Raw genomic sequence first — 10,260 nt, forward strand, 5'->3', positions numbered from 1 at the left:
ATAAAATGTGCATATATGCACATAGTATTCTGCGTAATGACCAGAGTCATACCTCCCAAACGGGGACTCCATTGAACTCGGCGACATCCGATCGGCACATGTCCGCTGTGCCTGTTTCGGCCCGTTCGAGGACCGTCTGTTATTGGTGCAATAGACCCGGTCACGCTCGCAAGGACTGTTATGTCCGGTTACCCACCTCAGCTACTGAGAGTTCTCGAGGTCAACCAAATACTCTGACTAGCACGTAACCCAGCCCCTCCACGTGGGAATCGCCCACCTCAAAGTTCCACCCTGTTCAGCCACACTATTTCCAACTCTCATAATCAACGAATCAGGGGGTTCTGGAATATAGTTTACCCTGTCTTCAGGTGGAGCTCGCTTTTGGACCCGTTGGTCTGCTCTTAGACTCAGGCTGTCCGTTCTTTGATGTCCGACGTTTCCTATAACTCCCTTATGAAAGCAGTCCCTTCTCTGCACACCTATCCTGTGACAGTAAAGTGTGTTACCGCGTCTGCTCAGACTTTCCCAGTTCATACTGCAGTCAAGTGTTAGATCAGGATTGATCGTTATACATGGAAAGTCCCATTTTACGGTGTTCCCAGTTTGATTCAGCCCGTCATTTTGGGTGCTGCTTTTTAGGGAAGACGGGTTTGATGATTGATGTTCAGCAGGGACACGCGTTTTTTAGATTCGACCCCACTAACAGGTTGCATTTACTGGGGCGAAGTCCTCCCGACGATAAGTCGTGAGTGTGTGCTGCCATGCCGGCTAACCCGGATCTGTCACATTTGAAGGACAGTTACTCTACCCTCCTGCGCTCCCTCATTGATGACTTTCCTGACATGTTAAACGCAAGATTGGGGCTCACTACACTCTTGCAATATGACATTGAGTTGCTTGATCCATCCCCTGTCAAGGTTCCTCCCTACCGGCTCATGCCCCCAAAAATGGAGATATTGCGACAGCATATTCGTCTTATGCTTGATGAAGGCATTATACAACCTTCCACTTCCCCTTACTCCAGCCCTATATTCTTGGTGCCTAAAGGGCAAAATGTGTTTCGTCCGGTTATTGATTATCAGGCTCTTAAGAAGATCAAAATTGAATTGGTCCCATTGCCTGACATCCATTCATGTTTTCACTGGTTTAAGACAGCCAAACTGTTTATGTCGCTTGACCTCAATTCGGCATATCACCCGATTGGATTAACTGACCGGTCAGAACCTCTGACTGCGTTCGCCACCAACTGGAATTTGTAGGAATACACTAGGGTACCATTTGTGTTGGCCACTGGAGCCCAGTTGTTGACACATTTGTTTGACAAAGTGTTTTCCAACTTAAAATTCAACTTCGTATTTCACTATCTTGACGATCTGGTGGCCTACAGTGATTCGTTCGAAGAATACATACATCATCTGCATGAGGTTTTTCTCAGATTACGCCACGCAGGATTAACCGTTAATCCCGCAAAGGTTAAATTCGCCATGCCTCACCTGTCTTTCCTGGGGCACATTGTGGGACCCTCCGGTATCTCCGTTGACCCAAGCAGAACCGACTCCATTAGAAGGTTCCCTCCTCCCAGGGATGTTAAAGTGGTCGCCAGGTTTATTGGCATGGTGAATTTTTTTCACAAATTTATTCCTCATTTCGCCGAGTGCGCCACCCCCCTTAACCTACTCAGAAAGAAAGACGTTAAATTTCAGTTGGGGCCTGATCAGATACGTGCATTTCAGGATTAGAAGCTTGCCGAATTCTCCCTCAGGTTCATGCTCCAGACCGATGCTAGTTCGGTGGCGGTTGTGGTGGTGCTGTTACAGCAGTTTGATGGTGAGCTGCAGCCTATTGCTTACGCCTCACGCATGTTATCCCACCCTGAGAGGAAATTTTCAACATACGAACTCGAGTGCTTAGCAGTCCGCTTTGGCTTGGAAAAATTCAGGCCGTACCTTGAACACCTTGAGTTTGATCTGCAGACCGACAGTCAGGCTCTCACGTCATGTCTCTCCCATCCCCGCCAACTCGGGAGAATTGGTCGTTGGGTTGTGAGGTTGTCCTCGTTCAAATTTAATGTGCAGCACATTAGGGGAACCCAAAATGTCATCACGGATGCTCTCTCACGCATGTATGACCCCAGCGCCGAAAAACCTGTTTGTTCGCTACTTTTGGATTTCCGTGTCCTATTCGAGGATTTTGCTGCACACCAGAGGAGGGACCCATAACTTTGCCCCATTATGGACCAGTTGTCACTGGGGCAAGAAGTACCCGGATACTCTCTACTTAAGAGCGTACTTTATTGCAAGGCTGTTTTGACAGTCGGCCTAACATCGTCATTCCTCAGGCCTTAATTCCCGCTCTCTTTAGTTATTTCCATGAGTCTCCCTGTGGGGGCCACCTAGGAGTGCGAAAAACGCTTTGAAAAATTCGACAATCTTTCATATGGAAGGGTATGGATGCGGATATCTCCGCTAGAGTACGGTCGTGCAAGCTCTGCGGGCTCAGTAAGCCCGCCCAGAATCCCCGTTAGGGTATGCTGGCCTCTGACGTGGCTACTCGCCCATTGGAGAAGTTGTTTGTAGATTTTGTGGGGAAGTCCCCCGGTCAAAGGCAGGTAACACCTATGCACTAGTCTGTGTGGACGCTTTTACCAAGTTTGTTTGGATTTTCCCGGTCCGGGAAGCATCTACTGCTACGACTATTCGGCTGTTACTGAACATCTTTTCCACATTTGGGATTCTCGAGATCATTGTATCCGATAATGCCAAGCAGTTCACATCTCGCAACTTTCGCAATTTCTGTTTTGCCCAAGGCATCAGGCATGTCACCACCACACCGTACTATCCTCAGCCCTCCTATGCCGAGAGGGTCAACCGGAATTTACGGGCGGCGTTGATTGCTTACCACCATCAAGACCATTCCCGGTGGGATGAGAACCTCTCCTGGCTCCGGTTTGCATTTAATTCGGCTCGCCACGAGTCCCATAAGACCACTCCATTCAGTTTGATGTTTTCCTTTACGCCCAACTCACCCCTTTCCAACCTCTGGTTCATCAAGGAGTTACTTCCTGAAACCCCTGATTTCCACTCCATCTGGGAATGCTGGGAGACAGCGCGTAGAAATCTCCGACTGGCGCATGCTGTCGTGCGCAGGACCTATGACCGACGCCGCCGACCCCCTCCTTTTCACGTTGGAAGCAAGGTTTGGCTCAAGAATTATCCCCTCAGTAAAGCGTCCCAACACGTTGCGGCCAAACTTTGTCCCAGATATAAGGGACCCTTTACCATTGTCAAGTTTACCTCTCCGGTTTCTGTTCAGCTCACCGACTCTGACGGCGGCAGCAGGATCCACACTCACGTCTCACAGTTGAAAGCTGCGTGAGTGGCTGACCACTAGGTTTGTAAATGCAAATGTGATATGATTTTGGTAATTTGTGGTGCTTTTCTGTATACTTATGCACCATGCTAGCATGCACTTTGTATAAGCGCCTTGGGACTCCTAGGTTCCCATATATAAGTGGAACATTATACAGATCAATATATGTTTTCTTGTATGTGGGCCTTGCGGCCATTCTGTGTAAAGGGTCCCTTGGGCTTAGTGCCTGGAGGTACTTTCCTTTTCTATTCCGATGTCTCGGAAGTATGTATATATATATATATATATGGGCCCTTAGAGTACTATTATGATATTGTTGCATTGGCGCTGGCATACTTAGGTATAGTCATGACTATGTGTGTGTACTTTAGTGTGAGTGTGTGTGTGTGGATCCCCAGCAACTGAGGTTATAACAATGTTATTTGTGTTACTGTACAGCTTGGAAGTTTAACCAGAGCCTATGAAATGGAATTGTCTCATCGGTTCTGACATCTTGATTGTGTTTGTATTCTTCACATGCCCCAGCTCATATTGCAGGTTGACCTTTAGTTCGGATGGGCTGCGCTGTCCCTTCCCGTGCTACCCTCTTTCCAGTGCCTTATGCCGAAGGGTGGAACTGATCCACCGTCTCTATGTCCAAGTGCGAAGCACAGTCAAGTACCTGTTAAGACACCCCCCCCCCCTGTGTTTACTGGAGGCTTACTGCATCATCAGGCATATTATGGACATGACAACGGTGCACTTATTAAGTAGCAAACAATTTGTGGGGTGAGATGCCTGGGCTCTTATCCCTGTCTGTCCAGGCGCCCCACTTATGGTTCGGCTATGCTGCACATCCAACCCCACGTAGTGCAGTGTAGATATGTTCTCTCGCAGTCAGTGAAAGCACTTAACATTGAGACTGACAGCAGGGTAGCTGCAACGCTGATACGACGGCCTGGCACTCCATTTTGTCAACAGGCAGGAGCCCCAGTAAATGGAATCACCCCCGGCGTCTCCTTCAGGGGGGACGACTGTAACGTCAGAGACTACCACCGTGTCCCTCGACTAGAACCCCCCTTCATTCCTTTTCTCCCCTCCTCCTGCCCTACGCTTGCGCCCTTCATCCTTTCACCAGGGACTAGCAGGCTCGTCTGAACACTGCAAGGGGATTCTGCTGTACGCCGTGGAAGAGTCTGGTGCTTGTCCCATCCCCAAATTATTTCCTGAACTTTTTGGTTTACTAAATTAACGGTGGAGTTGGTGAACGATTTTATGTTGTGCCATCCTCATCTGGGACAGTTTGTATTTTTATTTCACTCAACCAATTATATTATTATATTTATTTGGTGTGTGTATTGTTTAAAATATTTTTCTACCCCAAACCACTTTTCGGTCCTGGGCATTGGTACGTTTCAACCGAGTACTATCTAGTGATAGCTGCAGGGAAGAACATCTGTACAGAACAGCTCTTATATGAGTTAAATGTGACAAGAAACCAACATAGCAAGGAGAACATATGCTGGTTAATGTAGGGTGTTGTGCATCCATTTCTGAGAAGGATGTGATGGTTTTTACAGAACTGTACAAAATTGGAAAATACTTTAGTGGGTCCATATGGTGAGGCATACCCAACAACTCATGATGCAAATCAGGCCATGAATGTAAAAGCTGAGGCAGTCTCAGATGCAGAAGAGGAAGAGGATCCTGTCCCAGTAACATTTCCAGAAATAAAGGCTGAACCTGAGGTGAGCTGTATGTGTGAGTGCGCTGTTAGGCAGATGACACAAGTGTGCTTGTCTTGTCTGTGAACATGAAACAACTCCGCTGTGGTGTTGACTAGATTCTGAAGATTTATTTTTCCTGAAATGTCTCCAGGCAACTGTAGTTTATAGAATGTTGCTTGTGAAGTACCAGTCCCATTTTCTTTTGAGCAGATCTAATATAGATGAAATGAAATACTCTATACACTGAATGTTTGTCGTAAATTCTGTACCAGAAAAATCCTTCATATTTTCTTTGTCTGTCTAATCCACTGAGCAGTGCTTTGGTACTACTACATCATAGAGTTCCCAGGGTCTAAAAATGCTGAAGTTTATCATTTGTTTTCTGTCTCCCATGCAGTCTGTATCCATGTAATAACATAGAGGTGTCATTGTGTTGAGGATTTGTAACAGGATAACTAATGATTCTCTAAAGATCTGTGACAATGTGTGACTGAATATAGACACGTGTTACCTGTTGCCCTTTGTTTGAAGTAAATTTAATATACCTGACACTCTTGGCGTTGCCCCTGTACCTGCTGTCAGGTGATTGGTTCTCATTCAGACAGAAAGGTGACTGAACATTAGATACAAAGGATGTGTAAAAGGTGTAGAGAGCAATAGTGAAGAACTGGCATTGGCAACACATCCTAATACAAGTATATAGACATAATTGTGGTGAAGTGAAATATGCAATGCATGTAATTAAACGCATTAATAAGGCTATTAATGAACATCAAAGAAAATTTGTATATATACATATAGACAGAGGTTCTTACTTTTCTCAGCCAGTTCACAATGACTGATGCACCAGTGGCTGCAAGGCGCATACTAATTTTGCCAATGAATCAGTATGCTTGTGGCCATTATTGTGTGGAATGAAGCATACAGTTCACAGGTCACAGAAGGTGTTGAAAATGCTGTCCCCCTACACGTAGCCATTCTTTGCAGCAGCAGAAGTCGTTCTGATTAACCCTTAAATGGACGAATGTTATATATATCTACAGCAAGAAGCACCCCCTGTTGGCCAAATGTTATATATAAGACTCATGCTCACTTTGGTAGTGCTGACAGTTTGATCTTGGGTTTGAAACCAAAACAAACGCCTGCAAGTTCATGTCAGTGGTTCATTCGTTAGCTCTGAAGAATGAAATTGTTTATCACGCTACTGGTTATGATACTATTTATATTTAGATATGACTGTTTATGGTGTCAGCAGCCAAATAGAGCCCAGCTTTGTTTTGAGAACTGAGGAGTAAATATTCATCTTTGCTCCCATGTTAGTGCTTCCAGAGCTATCAAGGAAATGTGATGTATTGAAGGATTGGTTTTCAGTAACGAATTATTAGGTAGGAAGTCAGTGTCGGATTGTCATATATTTCTTTGTATATTGTCACATGTTGGGAATGTAACATGACAAATAACTTCATGCCATATTGAATATAGCGAATTTATTCCACATTGGCTCGCACATTTATACAATTTACAATTACTGCCACTGTCAGTATCACAGTTACTTCCACTGCTCTCGGCAACGTCACGATCCACGTGATCCACACTGTGTCACTCCTGATCACACACTGCTCACATACTGCTCAGCTGGCTTCTCATACCATTCCCTGTTGCCTCACGTTAACGGCGGTGTCACCTGTTACGTTACAGGGAGAAGTGCTGTTACATCACCGTGGGGGGACGGCAGAGTGTTTGCTGGCCTATTACTGTAGTAGCCGCATTTGCTTTGATGCCTTCACGCCACTGCTGGAGGGGGGGGGGTGTCATGCATAGCGCAAATACATCACAATATTTTATTCTGTGTCTCGGAAGAGGTATAAACCCATTTGGCCTGTATTACTTTGTGAGTAAAAAGCATCTTCATCACTGTGACTTCCAGTATCAGTGTCGGCCTGGCACTCTTTCTGACTAATAATATAATTACTTTGCATCAATATTTTGTGAGTATTACAAACAGGTGAGAGTGTTGCTTTGTAAATAAACATAATTTATTCAAATTTCCTGGAAATGTCCGTCCTCCAAGATGATTCTTTAATTGCAAAAATGAATATCACGGTCAGTGGCGTTTCTCGGTGGAGGCCAAGTTCATCTGGCGCCCAACTGAGTTGACTGGAGGTGAAACATTCACAACACTGGCCAACCAAAGGGAAACAAAGACGCCATGTGTGTCACTACATAATAAAAGTAGGAGTACCCTTTTTCTATTGCACAAAGTGTAATGTTGAGCTGCATGTCATGGACTGCTTCGAGAAGTGGCACACGCGCGTCGAGATTGTGTGGTATCATAAACTGTGAAGTGACTGCACACTTCTGTATAAATTTTATATACATATGTAGCTGTTGCAAAGCGTTTGCACTCCTGCTTCTACACAGTGTGGTGTGCCCAATATCATTTCACACATCCAGATATAGTGGCCATTTTCTGGCAAAAGCCAAACATTTACATTGTCAAGGGATCTTGTGTGGCAACCTAGGAGATGACTCATATGGATTTGCTCATGGTATCATGGTGGACATATCTATTGAACTGACACTATGCTATTATTCTTTTTGAGGCCTATTATACACACACACATATACAGACTTTATTGTTATTTCATACTAGGAGCCTATCCCCTATTATTTGAATGCCTGTCCAGCCTTACAAATGCATAATTTCATTTAATAATGCAATTTGTGAGACAGTCGCAGTGCAGCTTAACTGCTCTTGACTCAGAAACCTCCACACATGCTGATGGACTCAGGCTTACACCACACAAGGGGGTGTGCTCTCTCTGTCCCTCCCTTCCCTCTCTGTTACCACTTTCACACCTACCGATTTAATATCTCACTGTACTGAGGTTTCAAACTCATTTCTCTTCTTATTAGGATTTTTCATGTTATTTACTCTCATTTTCCAGGGTAACTTGAATGTACTTCAACCCGTACGTGGTGAGGAGCGACAATATTCCTGCAATGAGTGTGGTGAATTATTCAGTCAGCAGATAATTCTGAGAGCACACCAACGAATACATAGTGGGGAGAAGCCTTATTGTTGTGATGTATGTGATAAGTCATTCAGTGATCTGAGTAGCCTGAAGACACACCAACGCATACATAGTGGGGAGCAGCCATTTTTCTGTGATGTATGTAATAAGTCGTTCAGGCAGCAGAGTAATTTGAAGACACACCAATGCATACATAGTGGTGAAAAGCCATTTTGCCGTGATGTATGTAATAAGTCATTCAGTCAGCAGAGTAATTTGAAGACGCATCAACACATACATTGTGGGGAGAAGCTATATTGTTGTGATGTATGTAATAAGTCATTTAGAAAGCAGAGTCATCTGAAGGCACACCAACGCATACATAGTGGCGAAAAGCCTTTTTGTTGTGAAGTATGTAATAAGTCATTCAATGATCTGAGTAGCCTGAAGCAACACCAACGCATACATAGTGGTGAAAAGCCATTTTGCCGTGATGTATGTAATAAGTCATTCAGTGTTCTGAGTAGCCTGAAGAAACACCAACGCATACATAGTGGGGAGAAGCCATTTTGCTGTGAAGTATGTAATAAGTCATTCCATCATCTGAGTATCCTGAAGCAACACCAACGCATACATAGTGGTGAAAAGCCTTTTTGTTGTGAAGTATGTAATAAGTCATTCAGTAAACTGAGTACTCTGAAGACACACCAACGCATACATAGTGGGGAGAAGCCGTTTTGCTGTGATGTATGTAATAAGTCATTCAGTGATCTGAGTAGCCTGAAGAAACACCAACGCATACATAGTGGTGAAAAGCCATTTTGCTGTGATGTATGTAATAAGTCATTCAGTCAGCAGAGTAGTTTGAAGATACACCAACGCATACATAGTGGGGAGAAGCCATTTTGCTGTGATGTATGTAATAAGTCATTCAGTCGGCAGAGTAATTTGAAGAGACACCAACGCATACATAGTGGGGAGAAGCCATTTTGCTGTGATGTACGTAATAAGTCATTCAGTCAGCAGGGTACGCTGAAGACACACCAACGCATACATAGTGGGGAAAAGCCATTTTGCTGTGATGTATGTAAAAAGTCGTTCATTTCAAAGGGTGAACTGAAGAGGCATATGCACATACATATTAGGGAGAAGGCATTTTGATGTGATGTACGTAAAGAGTCACTTAGACATCAGAGTAATCCATGATTTATTTAAACCGTCTTGCAGTGCACATACTCATTTATCTCCTTCTCTCCCTCGCACTACATGTTTCAGCATAATACTGCCATCTTCAGGTGCTTACTTATCCACGTCAAACTAGTTCATTGTATGCCTTGTTCTCATATTAAAATAACTAAAATATGTATCTATCATATACATTGTCAAACGTTAAAAATATTATTAAAATTGTACAGGATACCACATCACTTCGTCGCACCTCACTACACTAGTCACGCCCATTCTCCTCTGTTGGAGCACTCCTTCACTATCATGTGTGTGTTGTGCTTTTGTTGTGTCTTGCTCCTGTGACTGCATACAATGAACTAGTTTGACGTGGATAAGTAAGCACCTGAAGATGGCAGTATTATGCTGAAACATGTAGTGCGAGGGAGAGAAGGAGATAAATGAGTATGTGCACTGCAAGACGGTTTAAATAAATCATGGACTTAAATCAGTGCAACAGGACGCTAAAATATAACATCAGAGTAATCGTTAGACACATCAGCGCATACATGTTGAAATGTGTAGTAAATCAGAGCAGTAGAGATGGGTTTAGACTAAAGGAACAGTATGTGAGTAGCAGTATGCCACAGTATTTCATGTTGTAAGTAAAACAGTTTTGATGTGTGTGACACGCTGCAGTGTTGTAGAATGCTACAATATATTGGAGTTCATTACTGTTGCTAACCTTTTGAACTGATGGAAATGAACTGAGTCCCATGGTACAAAACATCTGAGCAAATGATTTCCATTTGATTCTTATGCTGAATATGCACAATGCCCTATCTTGTTCAGTGGAAACAGACATGACATGACATGACATGACATGACATGACATTCTCCTGCAGTTATGTTAACCTTTAAGTGCTGAAGTGTCCCTTTTGTGCCAGTCATGAGTAAGGTCGCCGTGGCCAAAGTACCCCGTTTTGGCCAGTCGGGCGTTTAAACTC

The 10,260-nt window shown here is 44.0% G+C and overlaps 1 protein-coding gene across 1 annotated transcript in view; it reads left to right on the forward strand.

Annotated features, from left to right (window-relative positions):
* The window catches only part of LOC111873489 (zinc finger protein 235), a 17,750-nt gene extending 7,625 nt beyond the window's left edge, over nt 1-10,125 (forward strand). Inside the window, exons 4-7 of the mRNA XM_033755104.1 lie at nt 4,929-5,096; nt 8,024-8,639; nt 8,892-8,978; nt 10,106-10,125. Coding sequence (XP_033610995.1) covers nt 4,929-5,096; nt 8,024-8,639; nt 8,892-8,978; nt 10,106-10,125 — 891 coding nt within the window. The remainder of the gene's footprint in view (nt 1-4,928; nt 5,097-8,023; nt 8,640-8,891; nt 8,979-10,105) is intronic.
* The last annotated feature ends 135 nt before the right edge of the window (nt 10,126-10,260 follow it).

Source organism: Cryptotermes secundus, unplaced genomic scaffold (genome assembly GCF_002891405.2).
Source record: "Cryptotermes secundus unplaced genomic scaffold, Csec_1.0 scaffold395, whole genome shotgun sequence".
NCBI classification, from domain to species: domain Eukaryota; kingdom Metazoa; phylum Arthropoda; class Insecta; order Blattodea; family Kalotermitidae; genus Cryptotermes; species Cryptotermes secundus.